Genomic DNA, 20,398 nt, shown 5'->3' with positions numbered 1-20,398 from the left:
TGTCGATTGTTGTATGGTTGATTGCTTATGTGCACCGACCGTGCCCTGTGAGCAGCTTGTGTTAATTAATAGTTTGGCTCACCATGTACCCTTTAACTTATCGATGAGCTACTGTGTCTAGCAACTTTTTGAGGAGAAGTTGCAACGCTCTTGCCACTTGTCCATGGTCAACTTTTTAATATCACACACCTCTCAAAAGCGACAAGTCCAATCGCACGATTGTGCGAGATGCCATGAACCAACTCGAGCCTCAAAAGTCTGCCCCAAAGTGAACCATTTTGCTGTGAAGTCTAATTATCTTTAACTTTAGTTCACCAACATTCGACATCTGGCTGCGACAGCCGTGTTTTTTTGCGTTCTATTAAACAAAACTTGCCACCAAGTTGTCTTCAAGATTTGATCTTGAAAACGGAATAACAAGTTAAGATGGCACCAAATTCCTCTCTCAACATTTTTGTTGTGTATTGCGATGCGATAAGTTTGGCCCACCAACCGCTTCGTTTGTCGGGTGGAGGCCGACTCCAAGAACGTGTGAACGTCAGTTTCGCCATGTAGCAATGCGGTGATCGCGAGCACACATGTGTAACTGGCGTCAATGGAGGCCATATGCATTTATCATTCAATATATTATATTAAATATATCAGTATACAATTAAAAACATACATATAATATTTTTATTAGTGGCTTTCATGGTTTTAAATTTTTTTGACAGTTTTTCAATATTTGGCAAATATGTAGTTGAACGCAGGAATCACGATTTTCTAATGTTAGTTTATTTTCGATATTTTTTCATTTGTTTATTTCATACTTCTGTTTTTTTTTACTTGTGCTTTATAATTTTTTTCTGAACTTAAAATTGGAAAATTCAACGAGCTTTTTAAGTTTTTACCATTTTCAAATTCTACTTATACTACAAATAAGCATAACAAGTCGCCTCATTTCATTTCTTATCATTTAAGTTCTGTGTTGTGATTATGATATCTGACGATTGTCAAAATGGCAGCTCAACATTCGGCTATTTGAAGTTGCTTTTACATTTATTTAACTTTTTGCATATTATGTTACAAAAACCATCAACATAAATTATTAGCAATTGCATTTTTAATAATTGTAAATAAACTAATTCCAACTTTTTTATACGTATTTATTATATATTCTAATTTATATTTCAAAACATTTTTAACATTTAAAACTAGCTTGTTATCATCAAATGCAAATAGATAAGATATCATTTGATTGTTATAAATAATATTTGTATTATCTTTTTATTACAGATTTTTCCACTGATGGTATCAGTTGACATCGAACATCGTTGCAAGGTAAACATACTTTTTATATTAAATTGCTGTGTTCATCTCCGGATCTTCAATCCTTCTCCAGTTTGCTTAATCGGAATCGATGACACAAAAATCGCTCAGTAAAAATGTTTAATAGAGAGCTGCGTGGTTTTAACATTAGTAATTAAAAAGTTACAGCAAAAAATAGCGACTTTGGGGACTTCGAGTACCCCACTTGGTCCGGGCTAGGTTAAACACTCCATTCTTGCACGTCATAATTTGTGTTAAATATTACAAATTAAATTTCACGAAATGCTCAATGACATTTTTGATACATGGGATTCTCATTAGGACCTCCATCGAGTGTGAAGATAACAACTGGCTTGGTTTTGTTATTAAATTTTGTGATGATATCGAATTCTTTTTACTTTATTTTCTTTCGAAAATAAAGGGCACGTGAATAAGCAGTATCCTACAGCGCTAATATCACTATTTTCTTTAATATATATTACTGCATATTAAATTGTCATCTGTGTGATATATATATATGTGTATCATTTCGAACTCCCAAGAGTATTACGGGAACAGTTTGGACGTGTCGTTTTCCCTCGGAGGATAAATTTGGAAGAAGATGAAGATTAATAAATTCCATTTTCTTTAATTCTTCTCAAAATATATTCAACAAATCCCCATCCCCAAATGGCGTCCCTGTTTGTGAAACGGTCAGCTTAACGCAGTGGTTTCGAACGGGACTACGTATTATTAAACTTTCTTTTTAATTATGACCAACAATTATTTGTACACTATGTTTATTAATTAATGTTTTAAACACCATGTTAACCCATTGCCGTCCAAAAGTTTTCTGTTTCACACTACGCAATCACTAATAGTAAACAAGTTTCAGTAATGATAATTTGACCAGTTCGAAGGGCTAAGTCCTCTTCAGCCGTTTTTTCAAGTTGTCCACATGGAGGAGATTGTTGCCTCGATGTTGACGTGGTCTGTTTTATAGCACTGGAGACGGCTTTTACACCTAGGTCACGATGTATGTGACATCATGATATGACGTCATGCATTATAAAAATAACAGCGTTATTCATTCTGCTCACTAATAAGAACAATTTGTGAAATTTTCAGCAAAATCGGTCCAGTAGTTTTTAAGTTTAGAGAGTACACACATACGAACATTGCCTTTTATTTGTAAAGATTATTATTATACTTTATACACATCTCATTTATATTTTTAAATATTTCGAATTTTAAAACTGGCTTGTTTTTTCAAATGCAAATTGAAAAGATATCATTTGATTTTTATTAATAATATTTGTATTTTATTTTTATTACAGATTTTTCCACTAAAGGTATCAGTTGACATCGAAGATCATGGCAGAGTAAACATACTTATACATATACATATATTTTTTTTGTTATAATTATTGAATAACTCAGTATTTGTTTACCAAATAGACCAGGAGTTCAAACAACAGCCAAAAATATACAAATATATTTTGGTCAGGGTTTTGGTACGGTTTCCTATGATAGGTATGTATTTATTTATGTACATAGATTAGTCAGTTCATGTATTTGCGTTACATGAGATCAACAATAGATTGTTAATTTAGGATAAAGTTTTAAATTACCGACATAGGAGAGGCAGGTTTTAGATGAAATAGCATATCTCTCCATAAGACATATTTTTGGCAATCTATCAGCCTACTTACAAATATTTTAATAGTAGTAATACATAGTAAAGTCACTCTTTTATATTTTAAACAAAATATAGCTATGTGATATTGTAGAGGTTTGTTAGCAAGTTCTTTGGTTGCATCTTTGTAGGTTCTGTGGAATTTGTTTTCCTAAGCTAGCTTGGCCTGGTTCTATAGCATATTAAAATGCACACATAAGTTTTTAGATTATCATCGACTCATATATAATACAAAAAACATGATACTAATTTGTTATTTAAAAAACACGTAGTATATGATAAGATACGTTGGCTTAATTACATTATTTTTCACATATAAGATTACAAGCTGATTTGGTATTTAGATATCCTTAAATTATTTTTTTCAACACCAGCGTTGACAATAATTGTAAAATCATGTTTTTAAACAGTTAATTGCGAATATAAATATAAATAAGCTAGAGGATGCTAGTGTATACCTGTTTTGGAGTTTACTATAATTTATTAACTCTCTTTATTCGACTTAAAATATACTTAAATATACTTTTCTACACGACTTAATTTTTTTATTATATATCATTAATATTAAGTTGATAAACTTAAAAAGCTCGGCAGTTAGAGGGTTAAGAATTTACATTGATCTGAAGAATATTAACCTTACTAATAAATTTCTGTGAATAAAATTACTTGAAACCTTTCACAACATAAGAGAAAAAAATAAAACAAAAATACTAAAAATTAATAAACCACTATATCCCATTAAAATGATTTTTTTTAATGAAAAATATTTTTACCTTTATATTTTTTTAACGAAATTATGAATTTTAAAACTAGATCAGGTTGGCTAACAAAATTAGCCGAAATATTATTAATGTGAATAAAACTACGGCAGTTATCTACTGGTGAATCGAAAAAACTGTCGCACACGAAAAATTATTGTACCTAAAATTACAGCCATTCATATACATATGACCTTACAATTTCAGAGGCCTGTATAGTGTTTATGATACTAAAAAAAACAAAAATATATGAACTGATCTAATACTATAATTATGTGTATATATGTACATTTTTAACAATGAAAATCATATTTTTATATATTACAGATACAGAAATCTGGGCGAAGAAAACGATTTTACATTTATAAGAAATAAAGTTCTTTATGCTTTTTATGGCCCTCCGGTTATTGAGGGTGCAGAAGAATACACGACTGAACAAATTGCTTTCGCTACGCCAATTTATGAAAAGATTTGCGAGTGTAGTAAGATAAACACTTTTATTTACACATCACTTAGTCTTCTATAGTATCAGATTTTTTTAGAAAAATTTAGTTCTGGAGGCAATAATGTATGCATGTCCGTTTTATATGTTTGTGTGGTACCTCATGACATATCAAAGAATCTGGAGGAGCATGTTGATATTTTATCATCTGAAATTAAGTCTGTACCCTTATTCAAAGTGAAAAAATGTATCAGGACAAATGAAAACGACGGTAAGTTAACCTAATTGATATATACAAAATATTTTACCATTGCCAATCAAATAAAACTAAGATTTTGAATTTTTCAGCTCGAGCATCATGTTCTATTTACATAGATGAACACTGCCGAGTTTATTCAGATTGGAAAAGCTATCTGGAAAATAATAAATTACCAAAGGGAGTAATAGTTGCACCTAAAGATGGCAAATATCAATTTGTAATTATACATTTTAATTGTTAATAATTCATAATATCTTATTTATTTAATAATATATTGACTATTCAGAAATATAGCTGTCTAACAAAAAAATACTAGATTTTGTATGTAGAATATGATGAATTATATTCGTACATTTTTTGATTGGTATGAACTCAATTTTTATAGTTACTCTTGAACCATTCCCAATACATATGCACACTCCTACTTTCACATGATAGAAATGTGCATTATATTAGATACAATTATTTAAAATTATAGATTTCACATCCTTCTAGACATAAACGTATATTATAATAAATATCATTCTTCTAAATTTTCCTCAGTTTCATTCTAGGAAAAAATTTAGTCTATAATACTGTTTCTCTGCATAAACAAAATTTTGCATACATTACTTATTAGAACCCAAGCAAGACTAGTCTCATTGACGAAGAAATTTAGTTATTGGGATTAGTTCATAATTAATTAAAACATTTTTAATTTGCAGTCTCGCTTTGACCCTTCAAGTGTGCTGCTGGAAAAGTGTTTATCGCCTCAATCTTCAACATCAGCTGCAGTAACCGAAAAACTGGAGAAAATATCTCTAGTTACAGGATTATCGTCTATGGGTGTATTTGCTGCGTCTTTCATTATTCCTGTAGCAGGACCTATTATTTCTGGTGCTATTATAGCATCCACGTCAGTAGGAGCATATGGATTATTTGCTTCTAGTAAAACATTATCAGATAGATACACACATGAACAGGTGTTTATATTATATATTTTTTTAATATATTAGCTTTACATGTCTACATCAATAGTTCAATGTTGTCAAAGCGATCAATATAACATAGCAATTAATAGTAAACACCAACGATAAGCAGTATATTTGCCATTACACTCGTTATAGATTCCATCAAAGGAAATACACCGTAAAATCGTAGTAATTAATTATTTTAGTTAGCAACACTTTCTTTTGGGCTTTAGAAATGAGAAGTTTAATTTAAGTTGTATATGTTCATATTTTGGTTATTTGTGAACTTCATGTGCTAATGGAGACTAAGATAGTAATATTATATTTTGTGTTTATTTAGAGTATTAGTTTATCAGATTCACAAGCTCGGGGTTGCTGGATAAGTGTAGCTGGCAACTCTGTAGGAATGTTAACTGCTGGTGCAACGCAGGCTTTGTCATTAGCTGCAAGCAATGGAGTTGTCGTCAGTGAGGTATTAATTTTCTTTTTTGGGTAAACTTATATCTTTAAGCAAAGCTTATGTTATCTATGTACATTTAATTTTAGGGATTTTCGCAGCTCTTCAACGTTGCAATTTTTGCATCAATCGGAACGAATTTTGTGGGTATTGGCAACGGAATGTTTAATATCATTAATAACGTAATTGTTCCTTTTTCACTTTACCTAGCATGTAATAATTGAATTAACTTTTATTCAAGTTTATTAATCATTTTAGTATGCTCAAAATGGTACAACACCTTCTAAATTAGAATTGATACAATTGACTTCGTCAATTTTCTTTTTTTGTCACTCTACGATGAATATGAAAACTGCTTCTAATATAATAGAAGAAACGCAAAATTCTGTTATAAACCAGGAAAGAGATGGACTACGCAGCAATCGTCATAGGTACTAATTATATATTTCTTAATTAAATTCTGTATTAAATATGTTTTCACTGTTTTGCTTCATAGGAAAGTATTTGACAAATTAACAGCTGAAACAAGAAGGCAAGCTGGTGGTAGTCAACAGGGTAATGCAGAAGTAATAAGAAGCATGAAAAATATAAACAACAAAGATGATTTTTTTGCAAGTGCACTTCGCATGAATAAAGAATTCAATGCTAAAAAAGTTAAAGTATCATTTGCTACAGACGGCAGTATGAAGTTAAACGCTGGCCAAGCAATAAATCCAACGGATTTTGTAAATCTTAATCCAAGCGAAAGAGCAGAATTTTTAAGTAATGTAAACAAATTAAATCTGTCAGCCAAGAATTATTCGACAGTTCCTACTCCTGTTGAGTTTTCGTCGAATTTTTCATACGCATCAGCAATTAGGCTTGTTAAATGTATGCAATTATCAGGAGATTTTAAAACATTTATCGGTGAGCACATTGCTGATTTAATAAATGACAATTTAGATCAATTATCAATGATAGCAGATATAATTATTGACGAATTGCCCCCTATGTTAAAGGAGTTACTGGAGTCTAACTCACATAATAAGTTTGAAGTTGCTTTTAAATTTGTTTATAATACCATCTGTTTGCTGAAGAATAAAATTGAAATGTTTAAAAGTTTTACAGATGCTTTAAGCTCTTACTTTGTTGCTGAAAATATTGATAGCGATGCAATTTCATCATTAATTTCACTCTTTAGATCCTATGTTACTGATCTATTTAAAAGCTCTGTTGGTTCAAATACTTGCAACATCTGTGGTGGTATTTATTACGGATCCTAATAACAACCACATAAGTATTTAACATGTATGATTACATGTATGATGGCTCGTGGCGTGTGCGAACTCTTCGGCGCACACCCACGAGCAGAAGTTAAGATAAATTGAAAAGTTTGGTAATAATTTCAATAAAAAGTGAAATTGCCTTATTTCTCAATATTGATGTTTTGTAGACGAATTTCGCTAAACCATACGAATTTATTTTATCAAAACTTGTAATTTTTAACTTTTTTTTTTAATTTTATAAAATATACAATTTTTTGTTAGTTCTCTTTTATTTCCTTTTCCCTTTTGTATTGTATTGTGTATTTTTATTTTGTGTTGTATTGTGAATTAAAATATTATTTTAGTACAATTTTTTGGTTGCGTAGTTAACGCTAAGGTCATTTTAACGACCGTTTAACTTATAAAAAGGAAATAAGAACTCGTTTTGACAAAAGACCTGACTAAGAATAAGAGAATACTAAATACCACAATTGCGTAATTTACAATTGCTACCATAATTATCGAGGATTTTACCTCCCTGTCAGCACTCGCCCGTTAACCGCTCAATAGGCACCATAAAAACAACACTTTTGTGCAATAAATTATGCAATGGACAATGCGTTTTATTCACATGGTTCACCCCTTGTAATATAATGACCTACGAAATGTGTTCACCTTTTAGTTTCACTTATTCAAGTCGTAAACATATTTAGTTTGTCGAATGTGCAAGCAATGCAATCGGCTAACCAATTGTTTTATCTGCGATTCGCAGAGACGTTTCGAATGAAAAATATAAAATATTTGATACTGTGACGTCGGCAAACGATCAAACGATTCGAGACAAGAGGGTCAAAGATAATCACATGCATCGAGAGCAGATGATCACATGATCTGAGGCGGCAGACAACCAGACCGAAATCGAGAAAAAAACAATAACAACAAACACGAGAGAGCTCAGCGCATCATCCAGACATTATTTATTCATCAGCTTCTGCACCAGCACTGTTATTACGAAATACAAGTAGGCAATATTTCACTATGATAAATTGTAGAAGTCAATTAAATAAGCTGTTACCAGCTTTACGGCGTCTACTTTAGCTGCAAAGTCACACCCATTCGGTCTTAAGACTCGAAACTACCAATGGTGTAGTTCTAAAAGATTAGTATCAAAACGCTATTCTTCTTACGGGTAATCAATGAGATTTTAGTGTACCCGGAGCCGATGTGTGCAAGGCGTCTTTAGTGCATAAAAAGGACTGTGGAGGCTCAGGTTTTATTAATGGCTAAAACTTGGCGGCACTCTGGCAACACTGACGTGACAGCGCCACATTCTGTTGGTGGGACAAATAAGCAACTGTCGGTGCTGCGTCGTGCACCGTTCAAAGACATTTCATATTAAACAACATATAACATTATATAATTTTCAATAAAATACTACTGTAGCGGCTCGATCTGTGTCTATCCGTCGCCAAATAGCAAAAAATTCGAATACACAAGACAATACAGAAAGAAAAATTGAGAACTAATAAATATTTCTAATTTTTACTGTTTTAGCCAAATCAGGTTGCTGGTGCGAGGCGATAGTGTGAGTGATATAGATGAAGTACTGAAGTAAAAGAAGATATAAAAACCAATCGGTGGTGGGGAGTTATTCCTACTCGTCCAAGTGAGCGAGTGTTCCAGTGCAACTTAAAGTTTTGAAAACAATTCCAGATGTTTGAAAATATTTGTTAACGATTATGAGTGCTGGGCCGCAGATAAAAGCTTGGCGTTCCGCATATTGAGTATAAATGTTCAATTTATTGAAAGTTTGGAAACACATTTTTATACAATGGCAACACCGTTGAAAGTTTGGTGAGACATTCTCGAGATTTAGCCGCAGTCGATCGCAGTAAACCACTTTGCTCGTGTGGCACACTGTTTATCAGTTTGTTTTCAACATTTTTCATTATTTTATGACTCATATTGTACATTACGCAATAAATGATTGTTTTGGCTCAATTGTCTTCCACGACATCTATTTATAGTTTTATACTAACTCAGTTTTGTGTTCACGCATGCGCGTAAGATTATAATAATTGACAACTGTCAAACGGCATATTGACACAAGTTTGATTTATAAATTTGATAATTGGGCGATATTTTTATTATTATTACTGCTTACTGTGTTTGTAATACTGATGTAAAGAGCTTTAATTTAAATTAACACAAAAAACCTCAATATTATGAATCTTTTTTTAAATATGTATTCTAGCTATTTATTATCTATCAACTAAAAAGCTAAGAACTTATTTTTCAAGATAGTTTTTTTTACCTAATTTTGTATACAGATTAAAAAACAAACATAATTTATTAACAACTGAATAAAGTGAAGCATATGCATTTTTAACGACTGCATATTTACTAAATACCACTATTTTAAACACATCTCATTTATATTTTAAATCATTTTCGAATTTTAAAACTAACTTTTTTTATCTAATGCAAATATAAACTATATCATTTGATTTCTATTAATAGTATTTGTATTATCTTTTTATTACAGATTTTTCTACTGAAGGTATCAGTTGACATAGAACATCATGGCAGGGTAAACATACTTATTATATTATTTTTTTTGTTATTATTATTTAATAACTCAATATTTATTCGTCAAATAGAGAAGCAGTTCAAACAACAGCCAAAAATATACAAACATATTTTGGTCAGGGTTTTGGTACAGTTTCCTTTGATAGGTATGTATTTTTCGCATTTGCAAAAATGTGTAATTTTTTATAAATTAACGATAATTACACTATTCGTTCGGTGTTTGTTAACTTAACAGTAGTCGTATCAATGATGCTATTTACTAATGGGATATTTTTTGTTTCGATATTTGCAACCCTAAGTTAACAATGGCAGTGGAGATTAGTTTACCTACTTACCTACGTCGCCTACATTAGTTTACATACATTTAAAAAGTTAGGAAAAGTGTAAATTTGCAAAATATGGGTATCTCATAAATTGTCTGAGGAAAACACGCAGCGAATATCAATATGCCAATAATTAGTCATTCTAGAATAGAAAAAATATTTTTGTGTCGAATTGTTACCGAAGATAAAATGTGGATTATTTACTTTAATACACAACGTAAAAGACAGTGGTTGGATGCCAATCAACCATCTATTCCAACACCGAGAAGTGGATTACACCCTAATAAGATAATGTTATGCATTTGGTGGGATATGAAGGGCATAATTCAGTATGAGTTACTGGATTATAGGTAAACAATTACGACAGACACAATGTGCGCTCAACTAATTCGTTTAAAAGCCACTCAGGCCATAAATATACCTTCTTTTATAAATTAAAGAATAGTAATTTTAGACAAAGACAGCGCTCGCCCTCATGTATCCAAGAAGACGATAAAAAAATAGTTTTGAGAATTCCTTTTTACTCCACCATATTCTTCAGACATTGCTCCAAACGACTATCATTCATTTAGATCCCTGCATCAGTTATTAAGTGGAAAAATATTTTCGAAAACGAATATAAAAAACGACATTAAGAAATTTAATGCTTCCAAAAATGCATTATTTTTCGAATCAGATATAAAAAATTGCTTGACACATGGAGAATAATTGTAGAAAAAGATGGAGAATATATAATTTAGTAAAAGTATTACACATTTTAATTTTTAACTTAATTACACCGCACCTTATGGAACAACCTGCTACATAGATTATATTTGTATTATAAGTCAGTTCATACATTTATGTTAAATAAGATAAACAGTAATTAGTTAATTTTGGATAAAGTTATAAATTATAATTACCAACTGGTGTGACAGGGAGGTTTTAGATGCACTATCATCTCTCTTCATTACACACATTTTTGTCAAACTATCAGCTTATCTAGAAATATATTCATATTTTTTTATATATTACTAGTAGTAATATATAGTCAGCTATCTCTTTTGTATTTTTATCAAAAAAAGTTCATATTGAGATGCAAAATTATTTTTTTAGATTATTTTCGACTCGTGTACAAACAACATAATAATATGTAAAAAACATTGTACTATGTGATAAGATAAGTTGGCTAAATGACATTATTTTTAATTTAAAGGTTAGATAAAACGATTAATATGTAAGATTACGAGCTGATTTCAAATTTTAAATTAGTTTTTCTAAAAGATATTGCTTTTTAGATATCCTTAAATTTCTTTGACAAAAATTGGAAAACTATATTTTTAAAACAGTTCATTGCGAGTTATAAATGTAAATAAGTTACAGAATGCCAGTGTAGACCTGTTTTTAAGTTTACGTTTATTTATTAACACTCTGGTTGCCGAAATTCGATGTACTGGCTTTTGCTCCTACTTTGGCGAAAATTCCTGGATTCGACTTTATAATTGAAAAAATAAGCTAAATAGTATTGTTTTAGTGGCAAATATAACTTTCTACCTAACATATTTTTTATTAAATAATTCATCGATATTTAGCTGATAATCCTAAAAAGCTCGGCAGCCAAAGGGTTGAGAAATTACACTGACATCTTTTTTATTATTATATAATCCAAGGCTGCCCATTCAGTCAATCGCGATCTACCGGCTTATCGCAGCATAATTTTAAGTCTGATTCATTCTTAAAATGTAAATTAGGCCCCCGAATAACATTACCTATATTAGCACTTAATTTTTATAATTATTAAAAAAGTAGTTTTCGTAATATGACAAGAATTTAAAATTACAATAATTTATCGTTTTTTTCGATCGCGCAAAAATGTGCCAGCTGTAGGTTGTTTTATTTTTCGCCCGAGTGTGCGGCAGATCAAGTGGTAATACACAAACTGTTATGGAAACTAATGTTTTATCTTTAAAATAATCAATTTTATACGAGGCAGTGAGTGACCTTCAGAGGCGCATATCCAGAACAAAAAGTTTCCTCTTTGATAGAGGTGATAGTTATCTACAATTCGTCATTTTTAGCAGACTTTAGCTCAAACCTCAGTAATTTGAATCTTAAATTACAAGTTTCAACAACAACATATTTTTTAAGCAAATTTAAAAGACGGGGTACTTAAGCATTTTCGTACATTGAAAAATATTGCGTATATATCTTCATATGATTCAATTCAACCCAAACAAAATGATTCTTGAAATTAAATGTTGAAAAACAATTTCAGGCGATATTCTAATCTTCTGGAAAGATTGAAAATATCATATTATTATTTTCGAAATTATTTTTGAAAGATATCAACCTAAAATAAATCGCAGATAAAATCTCTACTACAATATTTGAAACAAATCAGAATGTACTAGAATTGGAAATAATCATACTTCAAAATTATTTATATTTGAAATACATAGATTGCTTTTGGAAATACACTAAAGATTCTGATTATTAATGTCTTGTTTTCGCTCTACATATTTACCGAGTCTGCATTTTATGATATGAACAATACAAAATCAGATATAAAAAATTCCTTGAATGATGAACATCTCTTTCATCGTATAATCCCGACTTTAAAAATATTGCCAAATCTTCCTTTATTATTTTTTTATATGATTAAAAATTTTAAATTGTAATTTTTTACTGAAATGTTTAATAAACATTCTATATTTGTGAACATAAAAAATATTATTTATGATGTTTTTTTATAGAAATAAGTAAATCGTCACTACTAAAAGGTTGGGCTCCCTGTTATAATTCATCGATGTTTAATTGATAATCCTAAAAAGCTCGGCAGCCAAACGAATAAAAAATTACATTTAAGAAAACAATAGTAACGTTACTAATAAAATTACTTAAAACCATTTACAACATAAAAAGAAAAAAAAATAACAGTTAAAGTTGAGTTAAAATTAGCTAATATCTAACTTGCTTAATTGAGGAACTAGAACTAAAATTATTCTAATTGGAGTTACCAATAGAGTGCCTAAACAAGATGTGCGTGTACTTTTTATATTTAAATTTTGTTTTACCCTCTCTCTAACATTTATTTATTTATTTATTTATTAAAATTATAACCATCGTGACCTGACAGGCAAACCTAATGCGTCACGATAGTCAAAAGTACTAATACATCATAATACATACAAATATAAACAAGACAAAACAACAGACACAAATCACCTCAACAGGTGTGCATTGTCCCATACGAACTGAACCAAAACTCCATAAGTGCAAGAGAAAATGTCAATATTACTATGGACTGAATTGAGCAGATAAATAGCCTTGGCCAGAGAAGAGTTGGCAAGTGCTCCAGTTCTACACTTAACAGGCAAGAATAGTGGACGCGACCGAGAACTATATCTACCTTCAGGAGCCCACATTTGAAGCTGCTCGAGCACTGAAGGATTGTCTACGATGCCCTTGAGCAATTTCCAGAAGTGTTTAATTACATAAACGCTTCTGCGAGTCGACAAAGAAACGTATCCCAGGGCTCCCAAAATAAAAGCACTGGGAAACAAGAACGGATAATACCCGTATTCCTTCAAGTATAAATATCGAAGAAATTTACGTTGTACTTTTTCCAGCTTCAATTCATTACATTGATTCATTACGCCTGGGATCTTCAGTTACAGTTACCCTGTTTTTAAAATCCATATCCCATTTAAATGTTTTTTTGTTTATATTTATTTTTTATTTTTTAATAAAAAACATTTTTACCTTTAAATTTTTTTAACGAAATTATGAAATTTAAAACTAGATGGCAGATCAGGTTGGCTAACAAACTTGGCCGAAATATTTACAATATGAATAAAACTATGGCAGTTATACAAAATAGTCTTGTTATGAGACCTTCTGCAATATATAATGTATTTCATTACAAATCTATCTAAAATTACAACCATTCATACGCATGTGACTACAATTTCAGAAGCCTGTATGTTGTTTATAATACTCGAAAATTCCCACAAATTCATGAACTGATCTAATACTATATTTATATGTATGTATATACATTGTTTAATAATGAAAATCATATTTTTGTATATATTACAGATACAGAAATATTGATGGAGAAAATGATTTTGCATTTATAAGAACTAAAATTCTTTATGCTTTTTATGGCCCTCCGGTTATTGAGGGTGCAGAAGAATACACGACTGAACAAATTGCCTTCGCTACGCCAATTTATGAAAAGATTTGCGAGTGTAGTAAGATAAACACTTTTATTTACATATCACTTAGTCTTCTATAGTATCGGCTTTTTTTTAGAAAAATTTAGTCCTGGAGGCAATAATGTATGCATGTCCGTTTTATATGTCTGTGTGGTACCTCATGACAAATCAAAGAATCCGCAGGAGCATGCTAATATTTCATCATCTGAAATTAATACTCTGCCATTATTCAAAGTGAGAAAATGTATCAGGACAAATATGAACGACGGTAAGTTAACCTAATTGATGTATTCAAAATATTTTTAACATCGACAATCAAATAAAAAGAAGATTATGAATTTTTCAGCTCGACCATCATGTTCTATTTACATAGATGAACACTGCCGAGTTTATTCAGATTGGAAAAGCTATCTGGAAAATAATAAATTACCAAAGGGAGTAATAGTTGCACCTAAAGATGGCAAATATCAATTTGTAATTATACATTTTAATTGTTAATAGTTCAGAATATCTTATTTATTTAATAATATATTGGCTATACAAAAAAATAGCTGTCTAACAAAAAATAACTAGATTTTGTATGTAGAATATGAAGAATTATAATTGTACATTTTTTGATTGGTATAAATTTTATTTTTATGGTTACTCTAGCAACCTTCTCAAAAAATATGTACACTCCTACTTTCACATTATATAAATGTGCATTATATTAAATACAATCATTTAAAATTATAAATATCACACCCCTCTAGATATAAACATATATTATATTAAAGGCTCGGCCACACAGAGAGAGGTCTGTCGCGGCGGAAGTGATATCTGACCGCGGCGACAGGCGGTCAGATATCACTTCCCGCTGCGACAGATCGCTCTGTATGCCCGAGCCTTAAATGCTATTCTTCTAAATTTTAATCAGTTTCATCCTAGAGGCCTGAGGAAACCTACACAGAAACCCCATGTAGAGAAGTGTGGTGGAGGAGTATATAATACTCCTCCATCACACCTCTCTGCATGAACAAAATTTTGCATACATTCTTTTTAAGGCACAGGCAAAACTAAGGCATACCTCATGGACGAATAAACTTAGTTATTGGTATTAATTCATATTTAATTAAAACATTTTTAATTTGCAGTCTGGCTCGGACTTGTCAAGTGTGCTGTTGGAAATGTGTTTATCGCCACAATCTTCACCATCAGCTGAAGCAAACGAAACTATGGAGAATGCATCTCTAATTACAGGATTTTTGTCTATGGGTGTATTTGCTGCGTCTTTTGTTATTCCTGTGGCAGGACCTCTTCTTACTGGTGCTGTTATAGCTTCCACGTCAGCAGGAGCATATGGATTATTTTCTTCTAGTAAAACATTAGCAGATAGATACGCACATGAACAGGTATTTACATTATATATTTTTTTAGTATAATGGTTTAATATGTGTACATTAAGAGTTGAAGATTGTCAAAGCGATCAAAATAACATAGCAATCAATAGTACACACCGACAATAAGCTGTATATTTGACACTACATTCGTTATAGATTCCATCAAGGAAAAACACCTAAAAATCGTAGTAAATAATTATTTTTGTTACCATCACTTTCCTTTGGGCTTCAGGATTAAGATTTTCAAGTTGTATTTGGTAATAGAGACTAAGATAGTAATATTATAATTTGTGTTTATTTAGAGTATTAGTTTATTAGATTCACAAGCTCGGGGTTGCTGGATAAGTGTAGCTGGCAGCTCTGTAGGAATATTAACTGCTGGTGCAACACAGGCTTTGACAATGGCTACAAGAAATGGAGCTGTGGCTAGCCAGGTATTAATTTTTATTTTTGTGCAGTCATATCTTTAAGTAAAGCTTATGTTATCTATGTACATTTCATTTTAGGGATTTCAGCGGCTGGTCAACGTTGCAATTTTTACATCAATTGGTACGAATTTTGTGGGTATTGGCAACGGAGTTTTTAATATTATTTATAACGTAATTGATCTATTTTAATTCTACCCAATATGTAATATCTAAATTAGCTTTTATTAAAGTATTTTAATCATTTTAGTATGTCCAAGATGGCGCAAAACCTTCTAAATTAGAATTGATACAATTGACTTCGTCAATCTTCTTTTTTTGTCACTCTACGATGAATATGAAAACTGCTTCTAATATAATAGAAGAAACGCAAAATTCTGTTATAAACCAGGAAAGAGATGGACTACGCAGCAATCGTCATAGGTACTAATTATATATTTCTTAATTAAATTCTGTATTAAATATGTTTTCACTGTTTTGCTTCATAGGAAAGTATTTGACAAATTAACAGCTGAAACAAGAAGGCAAGCTGGTGGTAGTCAACAGGGTAATGCAGAAGTAATAAGAAGCATGAAAAATATAAACAACAAAGATGATTTTTTTGCAAGTGCACTTCGCATGAATAAAGAATTCAATGCTAAAAAAGTTAAAGTATCATTTGGAACAGACGGCAGTATGAAGTTAAATGCCGGCCAAGCAATAAATCCAACGGATTTCGTAAATCTTAATCCAAGCGAAAGAGCAGAATTTTTAAGTAATGTAAACAAATTAAATCTGTCAGCCAAGAATTATTCGACAGTTCCTACTTCTGCTGAATTTTCATCGGATATTTCATACTCGTCAGCAATTTTGCTTGTTAAATTTATGCGATCACCAGCAGATTTTCAAAAATTTATTGCTGATCACATGGCTGATTTTATAAATGACAATTTAGATAAATTATCAATGATAGTACGTAGTATTATTGGTGATTTGCCCCCCATTTTAAGAGAGTTACTGGAGTCTAACACACATGATATGTTTGAATTTGCTTTTAAATTTGTTTATAAAACAATCCGTTCGCTAGTGAATAACATTGGATCATATGAAGATTTTACCAGTGCTCTGAATTTTTACTTTAAATCTGGAAGAGTCAACACGAATGTGACTTTACCATTAATTCAACACTTTTCATCCTACATTACTGATCTTTTTCAGAGCAATCAACCTTCAATAACCTGCAAAATATGTGGTGGTAATTATTATGGACCATAATAATAACTATGTACGTGTGAAATATGTAGTTGTATGATTGCATATGCATACAAAGTACATTACTATTGATGATAATATTGTTATCACCCTTACGGTGCTAAAAATGTATACTCAGTGTACATATCAAAAATTTTAAAAATTATCTTACACAAACTGCCTTATTTTGAAATTTAACAAATGCTTTACATACAAAACTTGTTTGATGCGTTTATGTGCAGTTATATTTAATATTCTGTTAATTATTATCAAAAATAATATAAAATTAAATTTTATCCAACAGGCAACACTCATAGCTTTTGATTTCTGTGATGTACACTCGGTGTACATCATAGAAAGGCAAAGTAAGTAGCAACAAAAATTTATTCCTATCGATAATAATATTGAACTTTTTTGCTGCAAAAGTAAGTTTGACTTTAACTGTATTATAATTTTTCAAATATTATTTCCTTTTTTAAATTATTTTTCAACTTATGCTTTGACATAATACTACAAAAATAATTTAATAATGTTGATATAATACAATTTAAATAATTTAAAGCATAGTATTTTGCACAAACTAAATTTTAATTATAATTTTTTAAGGTAGAAAATGAGTTTTGGGTACAAAAAAATGTTCAATATTTTTTATGTAAGTTAATATTGTAATGTTGCAATTAGCTTTTGCTAAATGGCAGCTTTTTATTTATTTTATCACTTATAAATTCATATATGTGATTGTTTTTAGATTATATTATAATGGATGATTCAACTTCAGTTTCCGAACATTAAAAAAAAACCCCACAAATTCAATGATATCTTAGTTTTTTTAATAATTGAACATTTAATGTATTTCATTAATATTTCATATCAATTAAATGGCCGCCTCTGGACCTTTTGCATTCCTTTCGATATAATTTTCGATAACTATTTCATATATCTCAGGCGGTAAATCGAATTGTATCAGCCTGAATTTATATACATTGTTTTTTTATTTTTAGAGCACACATCCATATATAATAGATGTATGAATTTTTTTATTTGTTTTTATTTTATACAAATTTTTATTTGAATAATGAAAAATCAGTTTTTTCTCTTATTTTATATAATTTTTGTGATTTTATTTGTGTTGATATTATAGTTGCAGGTTTATTATTGTAGAATGCAAGTTATTAAATTATTATTATTTTTGCAACAATTTATAATTCAAGTTTGATTTATGTATTTATTGTATAATATATTAGTGTTATTTTTGTAACCTTGTCTGCGTTTCTTAGTCTTCAATTTGACTCTGATGATCCAGTTGAATTAAAAGATTTCGCTATTGGACCAGGTTTGAGCTGAAGTGGAAAGCGACTACTTGGGTGTGTCCGAAGTCAGGAACGAAGTAGTGTCGAGTAATGGAAGCTCCAGACGGAAGATCTTTCGAACTGTTTGGCTAATGCGTTGTTACAAGACGGAAACTGACTATGTTGTAGTCTGTTACTTTAAAATAAGCACATCCTTTGCGTAATGATCATAATTCAAAGAATTTTGAAACTTGTAATTCAACTACTTCCTAGGCATATTTCACCCAACATTTGCATTTGTATGACTGCATTCCATTTCAAAGGTGCATTTGCGAATGGTCTTAATCCATCCAAATAGGCGATCGGCAAGTACGCTTGTATAATGTCGGCGTGCCAAATAAACTTGTTCTGCAAGTTACAAATAACTTTAGATATTAGTTTTATTATGCTTTAACAACACATTGCGACATCGCACTGCATGCGTTTAATTAAGTATATATGTATATATATATATACATATATACATCAAAGGACACATGTTATGTTATAACTTGATCAGATAGAACAAATCTGTTGAATTTTGGAGACAAAATTACGGAATAGGTTTAGATAAGGTATCGATACAATCATGTTGCTTCTGCAGCTGATCTCTGAATCTCCAACCAAAATGTTTTATTTCCAGGTATCTGAATTTTGAGATGTGCTATTGAGTCAGTCTTGAGTGACAAAACTTTCTTTTTTTCGATTCCTCTTGATTTTAATTGTTTATATAACCTATCTTATTACATGAAAACCTGAACTCTTTTGCGGTCCAACGGCATGACACTAACGACGAGAGTAGTTTTCTCGTTGCACTCCTATGGCACTTGGTATTTGAAAAACAAAATCTTTAAAAACAGGCTTCTGATATAAGAATTGATCAAAATGGTTGAGAAAATTTTAGAGAAATATTTCGCTAGCAATATATTTTTTAATTTAAGATTGTCAAATTTTGTTAGTTTTTTTTTTTTTTTTTTATAAAAGCTTATTTCTTAAATAGACATAGGTATAATAGCATACAGATATATTAAATGCACAATACTGGTTTATAACCATTTACATTGTTTACAATTTGTTAAGTTATACAATAACTTAAAAAGAATAATAAATTATACGAGATTATACTAAATTAAAGGAAAAATACAAAAGCAGTCATTGCTGTGATAACTAAAAAGTGATTTATAAATAATAAAAATTAATTGCATTTGTTTCAAGTGGTTTTAGTGAATTAAATATTTAGGTTGGAATCAATTTTTAGCTTAAAAATAATGTGGACCACAATGAGGTAATTAAATTTTACTGTTTAATATTGCAATATGTGTTTTTAATATTGTATTATATTTTTAATAAAAAAAATCTGAAAATGAATCGAATGCCTTTTTAGATTATTTACCTATCTTGGTGTGTGAAAGCAGACATATTAAGTTGTAAATGATACACGGGCGAAAGGTAATGTCAAATTTCATCAACAATATGTTATAATGAAATACTACAAACATAAGTACTCACAACACCTGATGTGACAATTTATTCAGACGACTTGTGTAGTCATATTGAACATATTGATATCGATCTGAAATGTATGATTTTACAAAGATAATCATTTTAAGTGAAAAACTTTCTAGTTTTATTAGATCAATACATGAATGAGAAGTACTTTTTAATAGTAGCAGGCAATACAATTATTTATGGTGGCTAGGCCTGCGGAGACGGGACAAATTCCATTGACCCGTTCTCTTGGAATCAGAATATATAAATGAATATATTTCTGATATTGTCTGTAAACGTTTTCGTATTTAAATCATATTAAAAATAAAACTTACCAAAAATGGGTT

At 30.3% G+C, this 20,398-nt stretch overlaps 2 protein-coding genes across 5 annotated transcripts; both read left to right on the top strand.

Annotated features, from left to right (window-relative positions):
* Window positions 1-1,273: 1,273 nt before the first annotated feature.
* Window positions 1,274-7,372, top strand: LOC148232388 (uncharacterized). The gene is made up of 11 exons (XM_088191438.1): window positions 1,274-1,320; window positions 2,625-2,669; window positions 2,746-2,820; window positions 4,069-4,223; window positions 4,284-4,454; window positions 4,532-4,659; window positions 5,147-5,404; window positions 5,733-5,864; window positions 5,939-6,031; window positions 6,108-6,280; window positions 6,346-7,372. The coding sequence occupies exons 2-11, from the start codon at window positions 2,662-2,664 to the stop codon at window positions 7,109-7,111; spliced, it is 1,959 nt and encodes a 652-aa protein (XP_088047564.1). The 5' UTR covers window positions 1,274-1,320; window positions 2,625-2,661; the 3' UTR covers window positions 7,112-7,372.
* A 1,577-nt stretch (window positions 7,373-8,949) lies between these two features.
* LOC148232387 (uncharacterized) lies at window positions 8,950-19,931 on the top strand. 4 transcript variants are annotated; one of them, XR_015810583.1, is made up of 12 exons: window positions 8,950-8,996; window positions 9,639-9,683; window positions 9,754-9,828; window positions 14,083-14,237; window positions 14,299-14,469; window positions 14,548-14,675; window positions 15,335-15,592; window positions 15,883-16,014; window positions 16,087-16,179; window positions 16,256-16,428; window positions 16,494-19,521; window positions 19,699-19,931. XR_015810583.1 is itself a non-coding variant. In XM_088191436.1 (11 exons), the coding sequence occupies exons 2-11, from the start codon at window positions 9,676-9,678 to the stop codon at window positions 17,257-17,259; spliced, it is 1,959 nt and encodes a 652-aa protein (XP_088047562.1). In that variant the 5' UTR covers window positions 8,950-8,996; window positions 9,639-9,675; the 3' UTR covers window positions 17,260-19,931. The 4 variants fall into 4 exon arrangements, 2 of the variants coding, with proteins under 2 accessions (XP_088047562.1, XP_088047561.1); XR_015810582.1 differs by having other exon boundaries at window positions 8,950-9,020; XM_088191436.1 differs by having other exon boundaries at window positions 16,494-19,931.
* The last annotated feature ends 467 nt before the right edge of the window (window positions 19,932-20,398 follow it).

This window comes from Plectrocnemia conspersa, unplaced genomic scaffold, assembly GCF_051122295.1.
Source record: "Plectrocnemia conspersa isolate PC_06_02 unplaced genomic scaffold, ASM5112229v1 ptg000009l, whole genome shotgun sequence".
Taxonomy (NCBI): domain Eukaryota; kingdom Metazoa; phylum Arthropoda; class Insecta; order Trichoptera; family Polycentropodidae; genus Plectrocnemia; species Plectrocnemia conspersa.
Note: the sequence above shows the minus strand (reverse complement) of the source record. Positions and strands in the feature narration are given on the sequence as shown.

Bases quoted from the DNA above. Each gene is read 5' to 3' on its own strand.
- LOC148232388 (XM_088191438.1), top strand. The intron at 4,660-5,146 runs GTAATTATACAT...TTTAATTTGCAG, and splicing joins AAGATGGCAAATATCAATTT to TCTCGCTTTGACCCTTCAAG. The intron at 5,865-5,938 runs GTATTAATTTTC...ATTTAATTTTAG, and splicing joins ATGGAGTTGTCGTCAGTGAG to GGATTTTCGCAGCTCTTCAA.
- LOC148232387 (XM_088191436.1), top strand. The intron at 9,829-14,082 runs GTATGTATTTTT...TATATATTACAG, and splicing joins GGTACAGTTTCCTTTGATAG to ATACAGAAATATTGATGGAG. The intron at 14,238-14,298 runs GTAAGATAAACA...GCTTTTTTTTAG, and splicing joins TGAAAAGATTTGCGAGTGTA to AAAAATTTAGTCCTGGAGGC.